This window comes from Balaenoptera physalus (assembly GCF_965194825.1).
Source record: "Balaenoptera physalus genome assembly, chromosome: 2".
Classification (NCBI taxonomy): domain Eukaryota; kingdom Metazoa; phylum Chordata; class Mammalia; order Artiodactyla; family Balaenopteridae; genus Balaenoptera; species Balaenoptera physalus.
This window is the reverse complement of record NC_138883.1, coordinates 43,636,256-43,659,445: the sequence shown is the minus strand read 5'-3', so window position 1 is coordinate 43,659,445 and position 23,190 is coordinate 43,636,256. Positions and strand designations below refer to the sequence as shown.

The 23,190-nt window shown below is 41.0% G+C and overlaps 1 protein-coding gene and 1 long non-coding RNA gene across 3 annotated transcripts in view; one reads left to right on the top strand and one right to left on the bottom strand.

The window, feature by feature from the left end:
• The window catches only part of SLC35F4 (solute carrier family 35 member F4), a gene marked incomplete at its 5' end in the record, with an annotated part of 295,837 nt that overhangs the window by 5,980 nt on the left and 266,667 nt on the right, over positions 1–23,190 (bottom strand). For both annotated transcript variants that reach the window (XM_082450436.1, XM_082450437.1), the window contains 5 exons: positions 1,527–1,616; positions 5,000–5,192; positions 7,104–7,229; positions 16,050–16,269; positions 20,174–20,471. In XM_082450436.1, the coding sequence (XP_082306562.1) occupies positions 1,527–1,616; positions 5,000–5,192; positions 7,104–7,229; positions 16,050–16,269; positions 20,174–20,471 (927 nt within the window). The remainder of the gene's footprint in view (positions 1–1,526; positions 1,617–4,999; positions 5,193–7,103; positions 7,230–16,049; positions 16,270–20,173; positions 20,472–23,190) is intronic.
• The window catches only part of LOC309655395, a 206,610-nt gene that overhangs the window by 97,868 nt on the left and 85,552 nt on the right, over positions 1–23,190 (top strand). Inside the window, exon 2 of the long non-coding RNA XR_014260811.1 lies at positions 21,046–21,161. This is a non-coding gene — a long non-coding RNA (uncharacterized lncRNA). The remainder of the gene's footprint in view (positions 1–21,045; positions 21,162–23,190) is intronic.

Here is a 23,190-nt window from a genome sequence, read left to right as displayed (position 1 = left end):
TTTCAAAATAAAACCCCGTACCCATTAAGCAGTTACTCCCCAGGCCACTACTCTCACCCCGCAACACCTGACAACCACCAACCTGCTGTGTGTCTGTGGATTTACCTATTCTAGATATTTCCTATAAATGGAAGCATACAATATGTGACCTTTTGTGTCTGGCTTCTTTCGCTTAGCATAATGTTTTCGAGGTTCAACCATATTGTAGCATGGGTTAGTGCTTCATTCCTTTTTCTGGCTGAGTAATATCCCATTGTATCACAATTTGTTTATCAATTCATCTCTGGATGGACATTTAGGTGTTTCCACCTTTGGCTGTTGTAAATAGTATGAACATTCACATACAAGGATAATTTTGAGTCCCTGTTTTCAGTTTTGCAGGCATGTAACTAGTAGTGGAATCATATATATGCTGTTCTCTTTGCGTGGAATGCTCTTCCCTCCTCATATCTACATTGTAATTACTCAGTTCCTTTCATCTCCTTTCTACACTACATGGTCCTGAGGGAAGGGGCTGTGTCTTATTCAGGATCTATCGCCAGGTGTTAGCACACTTGTTAGCATATACTAAGTGCTCAGAAATTATTTATTGAATGAATGAACTCCTGGATGAATGAATGGAATTCCTTGACAACTCCACTCCTCCCTGATATGACTTTCCTCTAAATATCTTATAGTCCTTGGAGTCTTTTACACAATTTGGCATTTAATGATAAATTACTTTGTAGAGTTCTAAGTTATTTCATATATGTCGGTCTTGTTTTCCATATTCAGTGTAAGTTTCTTATGGGAACAATAATATCTTTTTTTCCCAGTCTCTTCTATAGTCACGATCACATAGTAAGTGCTCAATAAATATTTGCTGATTGTCCTGGGGGTAAAGAGAGATGGCTACCTAAGACTTGGAAAAATAGAATTTTAAAATTAGAAGGACTATACCGTCATCCAGATAGCACACTTTCATTATTTGTTCCACGGACAGTTTACCTAGAAAGATTTTCCTGGAAAAGTAGCTTCTCCTCTTGTCCCTGAAGTGAGTCAAATTGCTTTTTTCTTATGTCTGTTCCAGAGGGCCATCTGCTGTGCCCCTGGGAGAAGCTTTCACAGCTACCCATGGATAGTCTGATGTAATGTATGTAATGTATGTTTGTATGTAAACATACAAACACCCTCTATGTTTCCTACACTTTCATTAGTGATGTTTGAGAGTCCTATGCTGGGATGCCTTTTGTTTCCATAGGACTTTCTCTAAAAATACCACAAAATTAGGTTGTCAGGGAGATTACATGAAACCCAAATGATACATTTGGTATTTAATTCTAAAAGCACAACCAAGTTAAAACAGTGTTTGTAGCTAGAAATTTTAAATGTGCTGCATAGTTATTCTGTTGTCTGCCACCTTCATGATATTTAAAAACATCTTCCCAGGCAAGGGACATAATTCACAATTGCTCGAAGAAACAACTCAGGGTGTAAAACAAACACAAGCAGGAGACTTCCTGTGCACACGTCAAATCGTACAGTACCTGCATTTCCAGGAACGCTGAGCACTGTTCCGATGGAGATGAGGATTGGGTATGTCAGCACCACACCAACATTCACCAGGATGTTGAAGGCTGTAAAATAAAGGAGGATATACAGGATAAAGGGGAATTGCTATGCTGGGCACTTTCCTTCTTAACATAAAAGAATCAATGTCTATGCTAAACATGCCTTCTAAATTATCTGTACCATTGGTCAATTAATCCTCTAATTCTGGACATGGATTCAGATGTTTTGTACCTGAAATAGTCGTATTCCTTTTTCCTCCTCTGCCACCCTGGCTGCCTGATCTCTTGGTTGGCAAAGGGGGTAAGGAGCCATGCAAAGAAGTGAAATAATCAATTCAGTACCCTGCTCATTAGCACTATAAAGTTGAGCCAGAGGTTGAAAGCTGGTGACTGATTGGGTCTTTCTCCCTTGTTACTTTACTATATCATGCCATATTCCTGAATAACTAAAAGGCCCTAGTGTTACTGCCGAACAGAAGATCTGTCCAAGGATGGCCTATGCTGCATTATTCCCTCTCTTTTGGGGTGAGCATCACATGAGCAAACAAAGTTGTGTTCAGTGTAATTCACCCAACCCCAGGCACCTTTTCCACATCCTGATTTGTGCACAGATAACCCCAGGGCAGGTCCACAGAACCAGCTGTAGATATAACTTGATACCCTTTAATACATATCTTCTGACATTTTTAGCTAAATATAAAGTTAGTTAAAATAATTATCTACACAAAAATGATCAAAAATACTTGTTTTTGAAAAGAAAATTATAAATTACATAGCATTATTTTAATAGATTTCAAGCTAATGTTTGTTTTAGGGGTTAGAGAAATGAGTCTTAACAACTACAAAAAGTCCTCAATTCCGAAAGGATCTCTATGGAAATGACTCAAAACCTTGTTGCCTGTATCTCTATAGAACCAAAGATGGTTCTAGAACCATTCCAGTTAGGACAGTGTTTATTCTTCTACTGTTATCTATAATTCTTACTTTAATTAAGCTCACTAACTTAGTCATCTGGAGTCACTCCTGCTTGTTAGTTAGAGACGGTGGGTTGGACTTTCACAAAACTTGGGCTTGTTCATAATTTTCATACAATAGTAGTGGCAATCAAGGCAGAGGACCTTCCTAAGTTGATAACTACTCCTTTATGGCAGAGCTGCAATGGGAATGAATATTCCAGCATCTCAACTCTCTCCTCAAGTCTGGGGAGTCAAATATGACCTGTTCTAACAAATCAGGAACTTATTAAACACAGCACAGACTCTGCTAAACTCCCCAACTGTCATTTTATTGGCCGAACTGGATATTTTAGCAGATTGATAGGAAGTATTGGTATTTCGTTGAGAACTGAGCTTCTCTCACTCAACAAGAACCGAGTGGCTTCACCGAAATGGGTGCCTGCTTTTCCTTAGTGCTTTAGGTGGAACACTTACAAGCTCTTTTGACAATCTCAGGACAAGAATATATGATTCAGTACGTTATCTATAGCACGGGGCCCTGCCTGAGTTTAAGTGGGCCTCAGACATGTCAGGTGAATGGCTGATGCCAATCTGCACGTGGCCTATGGCCAAGCCAGAGCAGGAATGAGGCCAGGTGAACCTAAGCAGATTGAAGCTGTAGTTACAGGTGATGGCGGGTGGGGTCAGAGTTCAGCCTGCTCTTTGCCTCTCAGATCTGTCTCCAGCCCTGCTCTCACTAGATCACATCTGATTCCTATGGAGAAGAGAAGGTGGCAATAAAAACTTAAGAGCAGAAGCACTGAAGATTGTAAAACCCTGGGGTGTGTCACACAGTCAGGAGAGAGGCTGTCTGCTCATTTTGTCGCAGGGCAACACTGGCACAGAGAGGGCTCCTTGCACGGGGGTGATCCTGTGGGGCAGCTCTAAGCTGGGCGGCACGACACCCAGTGCAGTGTGGAGATCACGCTGCTTGGTGGAGAACTACAGGGTCCGGCTAGCATGGCTGATGCCCAGCCTGAGCAGGCGTGCTTAGGGGCGCGTATTAGAGGTGCCAAGGGATAAACGCGGGTGGAGGGCTACTTTGCAGCAAGCTGGAGATCACGGGTCACAGCTGGGGCCAAGAGGTAGTGAAATTTGGGCTATGATTTTTCCCAATTAGATCGGTTTTGGCCAGGAAGAGATCTAGGCACTTTTAATTAGGGTGTTTTGGTCTTATGGAAAGACTGCTATTGATTTCTACTACTCAATTTAGCACAGGTTATGAGCGGTCATAACTACACATTTTTGGTCTTCAAAAGTAGAATTTAAAGGATCAACAATTAATGTTTGCTCTTTCTCGTGAGTGTTTCCTGTCTAGTTGAAGAGCTCCCCTTAGGGGCTTGGGCCAGAGTAGAAGAAGATGACTCAATGTCTTTGTGGGAACGAAAACAAGGGCATTCTTTTTCCCTCCTAGGACTTGCAGTGCTGTTTCAGACTATGTCACCTTGATAAAGAAGGTCAACTGAGGGGCGGCAGATGTCCTGCAGGTCCAGTGTCGCGGGTGAACGTGGAGTAGGCAGAGGGTGCTGTTATCGGGTGGAACGGAGGAAGAGGAGCAGGATGAAAGTGGTTTGATTCTGAGTAGAGACACTGAGTCATTGGGTGTTTGTTGTGGTTCCACTGCTTGGTGAGGAAAGAGTGGGCTTCTTATATTGAGGTTCCTCTCACATTAAATGAAAGCACAGCTGGAAAGTGGGAGCCCCCCAGCTGCTCAGGTGAAGCAGACAGCCTCAGAGTCATGGGGAGTTGGGAGAGCGAACATGAGAAACACTCCAGATGGCTTTTTCTTGGTCATCTGCTGGGCACAGCCTACTTAGCAGGGCCACCTCGTCCTGTTCTGTCGTCTTCTCTTGCTCGGTGAGGGTTTCCCATCTCAAATTCATTCTCCAGACGAGACCAGAGTAGACTGTTTAGAATGCAGATGTAAGCCTCTCACCTCCCTGCTTAAAGATCATTAAGTGGATTTGAAATCCAATCCCCTCAACGTGGCGTTCCAGGCCCTCCATGACCTGCTGCCCTCCTGAATGTCATCTCCTTCCTTCCTCCCCAGTTCCTCCTGCACTTTGTCCCCCTGCCATTTTGATCCACTTTGAGTCCCTTGAATCCCCCATCCACTCTCCCTCTCTGCCTGACACACTGTGCCACACATGGAACACAGTAACATCATACAGTACATCATGAAGAATGGACGAGGCTACTTGAGGATCAGTGGTGATCAGAGAGGCCTGGGTCTCCAGCTCAGCACTTAACCCATGGGAGCCATAATAGCTGGATAGCTCTGATCTAATCAAGCAATAATCTGCAAAGAACTTTGCAACCATTAACCAACCTTAGGTAAGTTTGGGAAATAGAGGACAGGGGTACCCAAAGGAATAATCCTACTATGACAATTTAACTCTCCAAGGAGAGGTCAAGTGACATAGGAAATGGAAGGCAAAACCCAGGGCCACTTACCCAGCCAGAGCCCTGCCATCCCGCAGAGACAGCCCCACGGCAGAGCTGCAAACGAGGACCAGTGCTCCACCTTGGTGAAATACAGGATGACCGGGGTGAAGGAGATGAAGATTAAGTTGAAGAAACCCAATGTGGAGACAAAGTGTGCTGCTTCACCAAAGTTGGCACTTCCGAGAAACATCTTAAACAAAACCTAGAACGAGAAAGGAACTCATTAGCCACATAGTCAGGGACGTTGTCGTATCAGAAAGGCAATTTCTACATCATGAACTAACTGGCCCAGGGTTTCTGCTCTGTGTCTTCTTATCCCACCGTCTCCATGGCACTAAATGTGCTGCTGAGATAAGGAATTCAAATGCCCTCTAGGCTTCATATGAAATAGCAAATGCCATAAAATGAATTCCACTTTCTGTGCCACAGGGATACTGCACACTGGGAAGAACACCACCATCAGTTATGGCTGTAGGGTGAATGATACATAAGACTGCAGACAAGCCCAGAAACATCTAGGATTGAGGTGCCATCAGTTCTTCTCTTCAAACATGGGATTCATTTTACCCTTATTTTGACAGGTACTGAAAACTAAATTGAACAGAGAGAGCCTATCATTATATTATTGAGAGAAATAATAACAATGCCATGGATTTATAAGCACTTTTCTCTCTGAGCCTAAAATATTTTCACAAGTACTGTATTTATTCTCCAGATTTAAAAAAAAAAGATGGTCTTTGTTTTCTGGATTATAAATCTGTGTGTAGAAAAAGATGGCAAGGAGACATAAATAGCTAACCTAAATCACACATCAGGCTGGGGAGGAACCAGTTCTCTAGTCCATATTTCTTGGCTTTTTAACCTCTCTGCTTCCTTTATTAATCCTCAAACAATGTAGCACAGAGTAGCTCTTTTCTATGGTGCACATACAATTTTGTGCATGTCAGCAAATATTATCACTCCCAGAATGAATACATCTGTAACATGGTCAGGAGAATTCTCTCTATAAAAGAGCCATCCCAGGCATATAGCAAGTCCGGGCATTGCTTTTAATTTCAACTGAACGTATTATTTTTTTCTCTTGAGAGACTTAAGAGAACTTGAGCACGTGCTCGTGGTATTTGGTCACAACACATATCTCTGTGGAGTCTCAGTTGGGGACAAGTTAAACACTAATGGTGATTGAGTGAACACCTGTCAAGCTTGTCACAGAATCAATGTGCCAGGAAATGTCGATATGGAAATAGACACGATGTCCTCTGAGCTGCAGAGTTGGTGAATAATTGGAACAGGCATCCAGGGGGGATGCAAAGGGCATTTTCTGCCTTTCAGAGAGGATTTTCTCATTGAAACACCAAGAGAGGTGAAAGTGGAACAGTTCTTTAGCTACATCCAGAAAGTTGGCTCTGAAAAGTGGAGCTTCGGTGAATAACATGTTAGATCTGCTCTCTTAATCCTCACTTCTGAAGTCAGGGGCAGTGACTCCGAATAGAGCTTTCACTGATGACAGGCCACTCCAGGGGAGAAAGAACTGTGAGTACAAACCCAGAGTATCCATCAGAGAGGAAAAGAGGCTCTTCATTTAGCTAATAACATGGCACGGGGTTAATATGCAACAAACAGTAAACTCTCAAGTGATAGCCGGTTTATTATTTTTAATACTTCATTGTAGTTGAAATAATGACCTCAGTAGTTAAATTAAAGAAACATAGGGGAGAAGTCTTTCTCGGCTCCTGCTACAACTGGTGGATGATTTGGGAGGGGTCGGGGCATGGACCACAGGCTTCGGAGTTGACCAGTCCGAGTTTAAATCTTGGTTCTATCACTTCCTGGCTGGATGATCTTGGACAAGTTACTTAATCTTTCAAAGTCTCAGTTTCCTCATCTGGAAAGTGGGGATAAGTACTTATGCCTCATAAAGGTGCATTAACACAGGTGAAAATTTCTAGCAAGCACACAGCCTGTAGCAAGTACTCAATAACTGGTACTTGTTATTATTTAAACCATCTTTTTTTTTTTGCTAGTCAAGATTTTCTTTGTCCTTCCTTCTTTTATTACTTAAAAGTCTAAGCTACAAATGACAGTTGAGTACATAAGGAAGTGCACAAAATACCTTATACAGTGCAGATGTCGAGGCCGAGCCCACTGCAAATGCTACTCCTATGATGGAATCAGCGTGGAAATTATCTGCATACGCCATCATGACGATGCCAGTGATCGCCATTATTGCGGCAACTATCTATCAAGTAGAGTGCAAAGAGAAAAAATTTTTAATTGATGCCTCCATACCCCAGAGCAAGCAATTGAAGGCTTCGTGGGAGTTGTCACATGCTTCCTCAAACCCAATTACCTCTTGTCCATCACTGTTTAAATGTAGGAAGGGTCAGTATTAGCAAGAAATCCGTATGCTCATGAGACATTCAGGCAGAAAATATAGAAGCTGCTCACATTCTAATTAAGGGCTAGTAATTGTAGTTTAATTTTTGGATCAACTTCCTAGAGATTAATACCCATAGTGGTGAAATAAATTTAATAGGAAGTCACTTCTTAGCATTTTCATCTGTACTGTGTTCTTTTTCCTCAGACAATTCAGCATACATTTTAATCAGCTCCTTGGATCAATGCATGTTTCTGAACATTTCCACATAACCAGAACTTGATTATGGAGACATAATATTGATGCAGCTAAGAGGCAACTTTTAGGCCAAAGTGAAAAAAGGAAAGAGAATAATCTTTCAGAGTGATTCATAAGGAGCGAGCTGAGTTTGCACTGTCACTTGGAATATCAAATGGAGGCTAGTTCTTCCTTTTGTTTACATGCAAATTAAGCCACAGAAAGGCAATTTCATTCAATTATTCTAGAGCATTAGCTGTATAAAGTGAAATATTAAGAATTTGATTGAAATCATAATGGTTGACTGTAAATTAATACGATCCTTGGTATATTCCAAACAGGAGCCCACTTCCTTTGTGAAATGCTGGTTGGCATCTGTTTCTTTAATTTATCTTGAACTGGTTCTACTGGAAAACATTTTAAAGCTACAATAAACAGTAAAATGACCACCCTGGAATAGGAAACACTATGTCATTTCCTTGTGAAATAGTCTCACTGACTTTAAAACCATGATGCAACTTTGTGGGAAATTTAAACATACCTGGTGATCAATTTTGTTAAGCTTCAGTTCTGAGTATTCTCAAGTAAATCAGTTCCTTTGTAGATAGATTTCTCACATATGTGATATTTTTTGACCCTTTGAAATATTATTAGTGAATTATTCATTACAACAAAATGTAGATCTTCAACATGCAACCGTAGACTTGCTGAAGGCCAGTGCAAAGTATGATAACGATGACACACATAATTTAGATGCTGTTAAAGCATTTCTTTTGCTAATGACCACCCAAAGCAAGGGCACAGCTGGTTTCAGAGCCAGCTCCATACTAAAGCGTCTTTTATGAAAAACAGCAGGAGTACTTGAGAACAGAAGCTGACTTGTCAGCAGTGAAAAACTGTCTTCATAAAGCGTTATCCGGGAGGCTGCTTGGTGAGGGGCGGGGGGGGGGGGGCATTGCTCTTGCTGACTGAGTATCACAGTCTCTAAACCTTCTAGCCGTGTGTTGCAGTTAGACTATGCCTCAAACTATAGGGAATAGAATTTAATACAAATGCACATAATGTGAGGTGTCAAGGAAATTTTCCAAACAGGAAGTCATAGACTCATAAATAAACATGGTGAAGTGGTTACCTAGACCTGGGAATTCTGTGAGACTTATCATTTTCTTTGATTTGGGGATTTATAGTTCAGCCAGGGATTTGCAACATTTCTTTGGGCAATCTGATGTCAGAGAAATGAAAAGTTACATTAAACACTGGCAGTTTCTGATTTGTTTTTGTGTTAATTAATGTTCATAGGTTAAAGTATTCATGTACACAGATAGAGTTCCCTCAAAATACTGAACTTGTAGGATAATAAATTTGAATGAATACTTGTTTTCTTTTTACCAAACATCAGATGTATTTTCTTAGTCAAAAGAACAGGTAGTTTCTTCAAGACAGGGATAATAGAACACAGTGTTAATCCTAATGAAACTTTAACATGATGTGCTGTTTAATATTTAAAATTATTAAAATTATTCTATAATATACAATATCTGGGTTTAAGCAATTGTGTATAATATATAATTCTTGGCTTAGGGAATTCTGAAAACAAACAGTCCATACAAAAAAAAAAAAAAAAAAAAAAGGGAAAAAACCAAAAACACTGTCTGGAAAGTGTTGAACATTTAATACCATTATCCCCAGGATATGACCCTGTTGGGAACACTTTCTTTTCTGAGTCAGCCATTAGTAAAAATACATATGCACTGTATTTCTATTATAAGTTTTCTCAAGATAGGAATTGGGCATGGACAAAGATTACATAATTTTATAGCAATTCAGAATTATAGTCATGATGAGCCTCTTAGAGATCTCCATTACATTTTATATTTAAGTGCTTATGAAAATATTAGCTCAGACCACTTAATTTGACATATCAATTATACCAGTGTCTCTTTGAATTGCGGTCATGGAGAGAAGCATTTTTCACTTCAGGGGGCCAGACGGTGCTGTTAGTTAATTTCCAAAAGCATGAAAAGCTCAATATTTCCAATGTTAGAAAAATTCCTCTCTATGGTATGAACAGTTATTTATAGGATAATAATTTATAGGTTATATAGGTTACCTGGGGGGAAAGATAAATTATTTTCCACATTTCTATTTAAATTTCACAACTATCTGATAGAACAAGTTCTCTATGGCCATGTTTAAATTTTTTTTTCAGTATGTTTCTTATCTACACAGTTGGAACTAAGGGAAGGGAGCTCAGCTAATCTAGAAAATGCAGGGAAATGTTGGGTGGCAGGCTCATCTGGAGTGGTTGTTTGGATGATCTTAGAGTGGTTCTGCCTGGCACCATTGGTTAATTGCAGAGTAAATATTCTTGAGATTTCTGGAGAATATGTAACCCAAGCACAGGTCTGAGTCATGTGCGTTTTCAGAAGTAATCAATCGTTAAGGAAGGATTAATAGTCTGTCTTCTCAACAAAAAAATGCAAAATGATTCTTGGGCTCAGGATGCTGGAAATGTACCTGCAGGAAACCAGCGCTTTAAATACTGTGTCAGAAGGGCTCACATGTGACATCCACATGCTGACAAACACAAAAATGCTTCTGAGCACATTAGTGTCCCCGTGAGGGACTCCTCTGCTGATGGTGCCATCTCATGGTGCCACCTGCTTGGCTTCAGAAAAACATGGCTCTCCTCACAACCTACTCCAGTTCCAGCCCCATAAGCAACCAGAGGTGTCTAAATAAGATGGAAACCCACCACAACCGTTACTTGAATCTGACCTGGGTGAAAATGTTAGTAACCATAGTGATCATAAAGCTGCCAATGCCTCATTTTTAACCTTCTAAACCTCTGGGTCCTCTCACATCATGGTGTGCCCACCTGGGGTGAATACCCTGAGGAAGAGGATGTATTTAGCCCATTATCTTTGCATGCTCCTTGAGTGACATCACCACCTGAGCCAACTACCTTCCTCTGTGGGCTCACTTCCCTCCGAGAGTCTCTGCATCAACTCTCAGGGCCAATCAGAGGGGGACCATGAGGTGGTTTGAGCCTGTTCTTAAAGCCCAAAGAGGGGCTTTAACAGTGAACATTTGGTGATCTCACTGAAATGTATACTACCTGTGGCCCTGCCTGAAAGCAAGGTTTCTTTCCCCTCTCAAAGAATTAGTTTGTATAGATAAAGCCTACAGAAATAGCTGGCTTTTGGCTGATTTTTGTTTTCTTTTATCTTCATTTTTTTCCTCTTTTGACTCAGGGCCTCAAAACCCAAAAGGGTCCAGCCATTCTCTGGATCTCCAGGAGGGTTTATGAGCCTCGTTACTGTCACTGTGTTTCCCATTGACAAATGATTTCCAGAACTATCATTCGCATAACAGTATCAGCTCTTCTAGGATTCAGGGTATTGAGATGGACCTTTAACTGCTTCTCTTTCTAACTGTAGCCCAGACATCTTTCCTTAATTTGCCGTGTGGTTAACCCTGTTTCTGGAGCTGGATGGAGCAGGTAAGAGCTTCCCCGGCTTACGATGGACCTTGAATCCCAAGCCTACATCAGACTCTGAAATGGGGGGGCTCAAAGCTGTACTGTTGGCCAGACTGCACTCAAGTTCAAGACTCAAGGTTAGCAGCTGAAGGTGGGATACACATTCATAGTTTGGCCAATGAGACCTGCACTGATGATCATCCTTCTTCCCTCCAAGTGTATTTGGATAGAGTCCATTTTCAGGGAACCGTGGCTACACAGAATCCTTAAACTTGTCCACATGTTACGTTTAAGCTTCCATAAAGAAGAGCCATCTGTTTTACTCAGAGACAATGAAATTGGCCAAGAGTTGACCTGTGAGAAATGAAAGAGGTGGGCAGTCCACAGCTGTCCGAATACTCTGTGTGTGTGTGTGTGTGTGTGTGTGTGTGTGTGTGTGTGTGTGTGTGTGTGTGTGTGTGAGGGGGAGGAGGGTGGGTCCCTGGGGCGGAGCAGGTCAAGCCTGAGTCTCAAACTAAGATTCCCATCCTCCACCCCACTACCACACACATACACGTCTGTTTTTATATGAAAAAAAAAAAACCCATCTGAAAATGATCCCAAAGGAAGACCAGGATGGAAGAGAAGGAAAGAAATCCCGGAAGGAAAGACTCAAGAGTATGTGTGGAAGGTAGATGAGACCTATTGACTGCATCCTGTTGACAGGGGTTATGGGTTCCTTGAGGGCATAAAATCGGAGAGCCTTCCCAACTCTGCTCTCCCCTCCCTGTATTTGTGAATCATTCTCCTGCCAAGAGGAGGATGAAAGGGGATGAGCCCCACTGCCCATCCTCTACTGCCTCCAGCGGGAAGCATGAAGGTTCTAGACAGAGCAGTCTGCACTGCCCAGGAATGAAGAGTTACTGCAGAAATGCCAATCAGAGGCAAGATGGAAACAAGATCTAAATATGTAATATTGGCACAAATCAGTAGCCGCTCAGCTCCAGGGTCCTGATTGATTTAGAGCGCCCTGGAGCCCAATTTGAATTCAGAGAAGAGCAGTTTAAGCAATGAAAGATTCCATTTAACCGTCATACCCCAGTCAGTTCTTGGCGGATGGAGGAAAGTCTCCAAAAGAGCCACAGTCTGGGAAACTAAACACCTAAGGACCCAGTTATACCTAGAAAATAGATGGCTGCCAAGCTGAAGGGACACAAATTCATTTCCTCAATCTGCTGTAAAAGTTGGGGTCTGCTGAACCATTCACCGCCCACCAATTTTCTTCACATGTTTAAGGGAATTTGAAAATGAATGAACATTTTCAATTAATAATATAAAAATAAGGGGGGGACAAGATCTGAAAGAAAGGGTGTTAATTTTCCAGTCTGACATTTACTTTTCATTGGAGTGAAATGGATGCCAGTGATAGAGAAGAAAACCTGAAGCAGTGGCTCATTTGGTTCTTTTTTTTTTTTTTTTTTTGAGGAGAACCTTTTTTTTATAGATATTCTGTGATCAATATCATTGATATTCAGTGATATTCTGGTTCTGATGGATTTAAGACTGCTAGCTAAACAAAACGGGATCTTGGAGATGGGAAAAACACCCATCTTCAATGCTGCAAGAGCTGGATTCTCACTTAGCAACATTTTTGCAATTAAAAAGAAAGGTCTTTTAAAGAAGTTTACTAATTTCCACATGGTTATCATACATCAGCTGTAAGCAAATACTTATGAGTTTTTTAACACACCAAAACTCACCAGCAAATTGGTTGAAAGAATTTCATAATAGAAAACTAAATGTATGGCAGACTACCTTACCACCTGTGATTCAATCAATATTCCAAGGAAACTAAATATTAACAAGTTATTCAAAACATATAATTAGTTTTTATGTGAGCATTGCTAATTCTGGCCAGCTGGTGCTCCAGATAAACCCGTATTTACTGATATTATAATTTAAAGCATCCTTCATTCTGTTCATCGTGTCATTTTGACGTGAAAAATAGAAGTAGGGGAGGCCATATGTTTTATCTTAAGGGTGATCATTCTTGGGTCATGCAAATGAGAATGATAATCCCCAAACCTTTTCTGAACTACTGAAGACTTAGAATGAGTCAGAAATATACATTTTGATTTGATGACTGAAAGCAACCCTTTAACTATTTAAAAAAAGAGTAGTCCAAGTGGGGTGGCATCTACAGGCTTTGTCCTATTTATGGGTGCAGGCACTAAGAGCTGCATTTATGTTGTCAGTATTCTATTCGTCCTCCTCTAATTTCTCAAATGACCTAATTATACATGTTCTCAATATGTCTCAGAAGGAAAAGAACTGCTGATACGGTCAAAAGGCAAAATGCTGAATATGTTTCAGTGCTTCTTATATTCCATGGCCTGATTATGGGCATTATTAAAATTACACCTTGACATTCCTCTAGAACATGGCATTAAACACTTCCTAATGTTTCACAGTGAGAAGTGAAGCACCTCCTATCATTTAAAAAGAAAAATACCTGACTTCTCCCAGCATGCCTGACATTAATACTTACTATGTTGTCATTATGATGTCTTAATTTATGTATTTACTTATTAACAACTACTTATTGGCTACTTAACAATTTTTCTATCAGGTCTTATTACTTACAGATGATGTATTAGTTTCCTGAGGCTGCTGTAACAAATTACCACAAACTTGGTTACTAAAAACAGCAGAAATCTATTCTCTCATAGTTCTGGAGGCCAGAAGTTCAAAATTGGGCAGGGCCATGCTCCCAACAGCAACTCTGGGAGAGAATAATATTACATTCCTGCCTCTTCCAGGTTCTGGTGGTTGCCCCGGCTTTCCTGGGCTTGTGGCTGCATCACTCCAATCTCTATCTCTGTGGTCACATTGTCTTCTCCTCTTCTGTGTGTCTTTCCTGTGTGTGTCTCTCATAAGGATACCTGTTATTGGACTTAGGAGCCACCCAGATCAACCAGGATGATCTCCTCTTTGCAAAATCCTTAAGTTAATTATGTCTGCAAAGACTATTTTTCCAAGTAAGGTCACATTCACAGGTTCTGGGGATTAGATTGTGGACACCTTATTGGGGGCTACCATTAAACCCACCACAGATGCAAATTTTAAGATAGAAATGCTTTGTAGCTTCTAGGCAGATTTCCTAAATCTGCCATTTAAATGTTACACAGCTGAGCTTTTCCCCCTAAAAGTCCTCAAATAAACATCAAGCTTCTTTTGATATGACCTCTTGCATAAGTAAGTTCCATGGTTAAATGCATTCATTCACTCTAATACAATTGATTTGCTCACTGGTAAATCTAATAGTGAACATATCTATATCCTTTTGGTATTCACATGACACTGAAAGAGCAGAAAAGCCCCTAAATCTCCTTTCTTGCCCTCTCTTCTGACAAAGCCCTCCAAATACTCATGGGTGATCCAAGGTGGTGGTAGATAGACAAGAGAAATATCTTGTAAACATGAGTTCATTCACTATATCCTTAAATATGTAGAGTCCCTACTTTGTCCCTTGTATTATTCTAGGTGTTAGAGATAGAGGTAGAACTAGTTTCATGGGCATATGACCTGTGCAGATGCAGTGGGCTCCCTGATGTTGCCATGTTGAAATTATTCACAATTTTTTTCAACAGGAGGCCTGCATTTTCACTTTTCACTGGCGCCCACAAATTATGTAGCCCAAGCTGAATGGATCAGTGAGCAATGTAAAGAAGGTTCTTGTTCTCAAGTACTTGTCAGGGCACCTGATGGTGAACAGACAGTACCAATGCTTCATGTGTGAAAACATGATGCTAAGCCCTTTGGGTGTGAAATCTAAGATTAGCTATGGAGAATGAGTATGGGACCACAACTGGTATAGTTTAATGGTATCATGGACTGATTCAGTTTCTTGTGTTGTCTTCTGCTGTAGCTTTTCACTTGTTCATGTCAAGTTTCAGTTCTGAATTTCTGAGCAGCATTTCCCAAGATACAACCAGAATTAGCTAATTGGCTATTAAGATGAAGTTTTCAGGATAATAGCTGTCACAAACTCTCTCTCTAATATAGACATGAATTTCAGCATTTAGCAGGGCAAGGACCCTGGAATCATTGCAACAAGAGCAATATTTTGATAGCAAAATGTGTTTCAAATCCAATCTTGGACATCTCTTTTGGAGAACAATAATTGTGTGATGTTTATCTTCTGGAAAAAGGCTATTCGTTTGGACCTCCTTTCAAAGAACTATTTACTCAATATTTTCATCATGGTGGTATGCCATATTATATGAATGAGATCTAGCTCCTTACATCTGCATGGCTTTCAATCGATCTAACAAAGATCAAGCATACAAAAAAAATTTTTATTTTTAAATCCATGTTACCTGTGAAAGGGATAAACTCAGAACTGAAGTGGTTGGTGGAAGTTTAATGCAGTTCAATTAAGGATTTGTACCCAAAAGTAAGAGTTACTGCTTTTAGTTCCATATCTAGTTAGTCACACTAGATATATAGCCACTTTTAACAGCATTGTGCCATTACTGGTGACTTTAGTTACTGTTTGGTAACCTTATCTACTTACACCAATATTAATTAAATCCATCTCTGGGGAGAAAAAACATGAGGGAGTTGTCCCAACATATGCTGACTGGAAAAAAAGCAAATCATAATCTTTACTGTGGCTAATTTTCTCAGACCCTTCTTTCCCGAGGACAGAAGGAGTTGATCACACCATTAATTCTAAGACAAGAACTTCTTTTCCCTGAGTGCCTCCTGTTGAAATCAGCTGACTGATTCCAATGGAAACAATCTCTTTATCTTCTCATGATGTTGTAACTGCCTGGGCGTCCTAATGCAACTTCAAATTTCAATCTGTACTCAGAACCAATGGGAAAAGTTTTGCAGAAACTCCACAAAACAAAGCAGCTCTCCTGATACCAAGGATCTATGATTAAATGCGGCCTTACACATTGAATCAAGTGTGCCATTACCCTCACTCCCATGAACCTGTCTTTCAGCACGATCCACGACAGCAAGAAGACAAAGGCTTTGTTACAACAGAACAGAGCAGAGACATCTGTGGCTGTCAGCTTCTTTAAAGCCAGTAAATACAGGTAATTAGTCAAAGTCCATAGAATAGAAAAGGGAGCAGTTCTTTTAAGAAAGAGCTTCAACGTCAGACCATCTTCACCAAAAATTCGACTGCATTCCCTAGAGAAGAAATAGAGGTTAATAGTCAGGTATTAATTTTAACACATCTTGTGTAGACTAACTCTTGACAGCCATTTTTAGGCAAGAGCACAAACCCTGAAGGCCCATCATTCGTCTGTGGAACCTATTGAACCCAGTTCTGCCACCTACAGGCTGTGAGCGCAAAGGGTTCCGTGGAGGAGTCCACATCTCTCCAGGCACAGAGCTAAGCCTTTCCTACCCATTCTCTGGAGACTCCTGGAGGTAGCCATTCTGCTGTTGCCAAACATTCTCAGAAAAGCCCGGAGAAATCCAGAAATGAATGGTTGCTGGAATTACTAGCTATTCGAAGAGACAGATGATTCTTTCCCAGTGGACGAATACAACAGGGTCACAATGGTTGCTACTGTTTGAATAGGCTACAGACCACGTGCAGCCTCACATATCATGTGTAGGCATGCACAGCTTGGGATTTTATTATTCCTAAAACATTATGCCTTTTTCTGACATATCTGTCCAATGGACAAATTTCTTTTTTCCTCTAGCATTTTTAAGGCAGAAAAAAATGAAGGAAGCATCTGTGATAACCCCCAAATGGTAAAATAAATAAATAAAATTCAGGTTGCATTTATGTACAAACACCTGGCCATTCTGGAGGAACTGTCTGAATTCATTGTGTGAAAATAGTCATTTCAGTTAAATCTTTGATTTGCTTGGTTTCTGACTAAATTGATTTTTTAAAAAAAATTTTATTTGTTTTGTTTTTATTTATTTATGGCTGTGTTGGGTCTTCGTTTCTGTGCGAGGGCTTTCTCTAGTTGCGGCGAGCGGGGGCCACTCTTCATTGCGGTGCGCGGGCCTCTCACTATCGCGGCCTCTCTTGTTGCGGAGCACAGGCTCCAGACGCGCAGGCTCAGTAGTTGTGGCTCACGGGCCCAGTTGCTCCGCGGCATGTGGGATCTTCCCAGACCAGGGCTCGAACCGGTGTCCCCTGCACTGGCAGGCAGATTCTCAACCACTGCGCCACCAGGGAAGCCCAGTATTTCTTTTCTTATCACTGGCCTTAGCCAGTGACGGTTCTTCCTTCCCAGAGCCCACCATCACGCTGGGTAGAGTACTCTCCAGCAGAGACTGGATTCAGGAGACGGAACACCCTGCCCCCTGGGGAGGCCAGTGGAGGCACATGGGTGGGGAGAGTCCCCCAGGCAAAGCGCTGCTGCCCGGCAGAGGCTCTTGGCCTGGCTCATCCTGGCCCCCAGGTACTGGCTTCCTCCTTGTTACCCTTTCTTCTTCCCTTCTCATCTCACTGCCAACCTTCTCCCCGCTGGTCACTGCTGTTACAAGAATTAAAAATGCTGTCCATTCAAACGCCAGTTCACCTGGGTAAAACCTTTTGCCATTTAAGCAGTAAGTGCTGGGAAATGTGATTTTTTTTTTTTTTTTAAAAGATGGATTTCTATGCAGAAGGAAATAACAATAGTAGGTCTGTCCTTGGGATGATGAGATCAGAATTTCTAGACAAGAGGCATTGACAGGAGGCAAAACTTGGAAAGAAGCTTAGAAGTTGGGGGACACTAATAACGTAACTACGCTCATCATTGATCCAGCAGCTACTAGTTATGGAACCCTTTCCGTATGTCAGATGGCATCTTAAGCACATTTTGTAGCTTCCTGACACGTGGCAAATTTATCTTTGGCTCTAGTTTCATGCTTTCTAGAGTTTTTTTTCTTAAGAAATTACCCTTTGATACCCTTTTGATATACCATCAAAACTATGGTACATAATTTTTTTGTTCTTAAATTTCAAATTCACCTGAGGCAATTGAATTCTCTTGATAGTATATAAATGGAAAGATTGAAATATCAAAAACTACTTCCAAATGAACAATCCTTACCATCTAGATTTGATACCTTACTGAAAATTCTTTTGATGTTAGTGATAAGAAAAAGACTAGAAATGCTTTCATAGCATTCAAGAGAAAAGGAGAAAATAGGCAGAGGGTCTGGCGCTATGGGACAAATCCTGTTTTCAGTCTTATATATTAACTCTATTTTCCCCTTGTTCTGCCATGAGAGTTTCAGGGGTTGTCTTCTTGGCAGATGGTGTTAATGAGTCTACAGGGAAAAAAGATCAAGGATCTCAGCACTTTCTGGCAATGTTTACCTCTCATATGGAGGGGGCCACTGGAGAATATTCCTTTCACAGACAATGTTTTCTGCTTGACAATAAAAGCTCTTTGATTCAGTTTCAGAAATGGTCAACTTCACACGAGGCACTAACAGGATGAGGTGTCTTGTCAAGTCACAGGTCTCACTAAATTCAGAGTTAGTTCAACATGAGAGATGCGGTGAAGATGAAACTCATTCCCCAGACAACACGTCTGTCAGCAGGAGCCTCTTGTAAATGTATTCTCTTCAATAAAACTGACTTGGCTTGCTTTGAGGTGTTCTGAGGTATTACTTCCCAGACTAAACTTTTGCTGTTTTTATCAGCATGTGTGTCTAAACCATAGGAACACATGCTATGGGTAAATGGAGGTATTTTCAAACAGGGAGAATTTTATTCTGATAATCATGTCCCTTGCAATCATGTATTAAATATTGTTATTAATAAAGATCTTATGCCCCAGCATCATGTCTATTTTGATGGGAAGAAATAGAAAGTATTTTTAGCAATCCCAAACAAGTATAAGGCTTTTTTCTTTCCTCCAAACCAGAAAACATTTATCGTTCTTGGATTGTTTTTTGTTTCTTTAATGATAGCTGAATGTTCATGGACACACGTGGAAAATCAGCTCACAATATGACTTAAATATTCCCGGGCACTTCCAAGCTGGTGATAAATTGGAAGTTGAAGATTAAGCCTTCACAGTGTCTTAGGTTTTCAAGAACAGTTGTATAATGCATCAATGGTAACAGTCACTCCTTCCTTTCATTAGGTAAAAGGGCAAGAAAGAAAGATTATTTTGGCTCCTGCAATACAAATTTATTGTCATTCTGCTGAGGAGCAGTAAGCAGGTGAAGAAAACTGTCGCTCTCCCACTGCCATCTGCTGAGGTCAAGATTGCTGTTTTCTCTTGGTGATCAGAGTGACAGTCCTGGAAGTTATTCCTTAGTTCTGGTTTTTCTTTTCAAGAAGCTGTCTGTTAGCACAGGACTTTGACCCGAATGCTGCTTTTGCCTTCCTTGAGTGCTGTGCGGGGCTGGATGACATGTCTGCCAGCTTCCCGATCTCCCCAAGATGGGGCTGCAGAAGTCAGGTTTAGTTCCGAGCAACCACTAGAACCATGGCACTATCAAGTTCATGGCTAGCAAACCAACAGACAAGCCTCTCTGTGCTCCTAGCCAGCAAAGAACAGCATCTTTGAAACCATCCCAAGGCCAAACTTCCCTTTACCTGAGACCAAGTCATTTCATCTGCTATAACACCACTGTGTCCAGAATACTGAGCAAATGTTTTTGTAATAATCTTATTAATACAGTTTTTTTTCCCCCTGGGCTCGAGACCCTGGGTTGTTCTTTTAAAACGTGGCAAGAGATAAATTGATCTGAATTAAAATCTGGGTTCCATTGCTTATAAGTGTGTGACCGTGGACAAGTCCCTGAATCTCTCCAAACCTATTACCTCTTGTGTTAAAATGGGGATAATTAACACCGTCTTAAAACGTGGCTGTTACCACCAACGATGGTTAATAAGATAAGATACACAAAAGCACCAGCACAGTGCCTGGCACGTTGTAGACACTTAATAATTTTTGGGGTGGTACTGATTCTGTTTCCTCGTGTTAATATGTTCGCTACCGACCTTAGATCCAGCCTCTCCACACTCCTCAACTCGACTCATATTCCAAAGAGATGAAATTATGCATATTTGCATGAAATTATTTCAAACCATCTCCTATTGGCCATTTAACATGAAACCTACCTGAATTTTTTCATGGGAGATTGCTTTTCTTGAGCAGTGGCCAGATGACCAGAGTAATAGACTGGGAAAAACATAATGTTCCAGTTTGTTGAAAACCAGGTCATGAAAAATGGACAGTAGAAGTTCTTATAAGTGATTTTTACAATCTGTGTGGTTCCAACCCAAGATGATGACACTGACAAGATGATCAAAAGTCCCCAGATGGCCTTCAGAACCATAGACGCGCAGGATAGGCAGCGAGCCTTGATTCTGTTTTCTTGGCTGCTATTCTCAGGATGAGTCTGCGTTCCGTCATCCCCTGCAAACAGGAAAGGAATACAAATGTGTGGGAATCGAGTTATAAAACAGCAATCAAAAAGGCAGACAGTAGAACCACCAGTGTTCTTTTTTTTTCTCCTGCTGTCATTCGAAGAGACAGATAACTCTAGCTCATTTTCTGGCTGGAATCTGGAGTCTCTGCGCTGGAAGGTACAGTGTGTATCTGGACCCCTATCCAGGCTATGACGATGCTCATGAACTTGGTGGGCGCTCTCTGTTCCTGGGTGTACCCTTCCCACTTCCTTGTGAGAGCATTACACATTGCAGCTCCAAAGGCTTTGGCCACGTAACCTGCTTTGTCTGATCAAACGTAAACAGGTGTGTGGTATGCCACCGCTCAGCAGAAGCTTTAAGAGCCATCACAGGGTCCCACTACCTCTCTAACTCTTCCTTTCTGCCACTAGGACGGAGAATCCCAAACAGAAGCTGCGCTTTTGGTCTCTGTGGGAGAATGAGCAGAACCCTGTGTCTGCTGACATGAAATGTGAACAAGAAATAAGTATCTGCTGTTATATTCCACTGAGTTGTTTTTTTGTTTGTTTTTTTAACTGCAGCAAAGATGACTATTAAGCTGAAAAGGATGTGTCCCCAAAACAGAGCAAGTCTGGACTGCACAAAATTACCTTCCACCTCAGAGCAAATTACGACTTAATATGTTTCTGGGAGCACAGTGAGTTCTGCTTTGTATTTTTACATTTACTAAGAAAATTTAGTAGCAATTTTTCCGCACTAAAATAGTCAAAGCTCTCTGAAAGTGACAATCATAAAGGCTTTCTCCCCTGATAGAGAAAACAAGTTCAACACAATGAATCTATGTACCTGTCAGGAAATTTAATGGGAGCAGTGGTCACCCTGAGTCCCCAGATAGTAGAATCCTGGGGGAAAGGAGGCAGAATTGTCTGCAAGATTCTGCTGTGTCTCCAGGGACCTCCTTTAAGCGTAAGGCTTATCCTGGGGTTAAGAAAGTGGTGCAGCCCACAGATAGCAAGTGAGAGTGGATGGTTTCTCACTTTTCCTCTCCAGAATCTGCTGGCTCTCCTGCTGAATGTGTGTGCACTGCTTAATGACCCAGGTGGGACTGCCCCACTGGGGTAAAGGCTTTCATCCAGCTAAGGCTTCCTGATATAATTATTTGGGGAAAGTGGGTAGCAAGACTTGGAAGTGAATTCTTCACTGCAGAATATAAACCAAGTAAGGATGAACACAGCAATTACTACATGACTTCCAAGTCTTATAAACAGAATTCTCAGAGCCTAGGCCTCCAGAAGATGAAAACTGGTATTCTTTTATTTATTTATTCAACAAAGTCCTATGGAGACTACCAGGAGTTAGTTATATAGTCGGGTTCCAGGTGTTCAAAAAAGAAAGACTTGAGCTCATAATCTAGACAAAGGCCAGAAAACACATCTAATACAGTATGATAAGGGCCAAGTATGGCAGATACAAGGCCACATGGAAGCAGAGGAGAAGCACTTGTTAAGAGGAGAGGGGCATAATGATCAGGAGAAACTCCCATGATGCAGTGACATTGAGACGAGTCTGTAAGTATGTTAGGCAGCTCCTTTGCCTGTGTACAGACTATACCTGATAACGGTTCTGCAAATTCCCTCTATGATCATGTGGCTTATACAGAGAGTAAAGGGAAAAAACAAAAATGAATAAGAGGGTGGAATAAGAGACTCTGGTGTTGGAAGGCTGGGAAGGGAACATGAGCCTACCCAATTAAGTAGGTATTATTCCCATTTTACAGATGAAAAAACTGAGACTTGTATTAAAGGTTGTTCAAGGTTGAGCCTAAGACAGTATGACTCCAAGGTCTAAACTTTTTATTCTGAATATTGATTCTGTCTAGGTTTCAGGCTTGAGCTCCCCGTTTAAGCACTGGAAGTTTCAGAAATGGTTTGGAGAAAAAGTTCTGTTTCCTGGCAGGAATGGCAGTCTTGCATGAGGTTTAATAGAAGTGATATTAAGAGAAAGGTGTACTCTACTATACTTCAGATCACGTTATTCTCAGGGAATAGCTTATAAAGGAGGAACGATTTTAAGTATCCCTTTGAGTTGATATCTGCCTTCACGGTCACCTTCTTTGAAGATTGCATCTGTACCACCGTCAGAGCATGGAGAATATTTTTGATGACACCGATAGTCACCTAAATCCCCACCTAGTATTGACTCATTCTTTCTTCTGCTAACTAAATTGAATTGTTGACAATTCTTTAATTTTACTATCTACAGATACCATAGAAAGATTGGCTCTCCAGAGTTCTTTTATTTTTCTGACCATTTTAAGCATGATTTTCTAGAGTCCTGCTTAGATTTATTGTTTTGTATATATCATTAAAATTGATTTACCAGGAATTCCATCCATTTCTATGAACCTTGATTGGAGTCATACAAATTGATGGTAGAGGCCACTGGAATTTGGAAACATGAGTGAAAGTCCTAGTCCTGCCATTGGATGGCCCTGAGTATATGTTTAATTCCATCTTAGGTTCTCTGTCAAACAGTGATAATATCTATCTCATGGGCTTCATTTTGAGGTTAAGTACCATAACATTCATGAAAGAATGGTCTTCAGATTATTCTCCTTTTCTCTTTTCTTTTTGGTGTCTAGGAATATCCCCAAATGTCTTCTGAATTATTACAGAAAGAGTAAATCATGCCCCATGTGGTCTTTAATGGTACAGTTTTTAAGATTT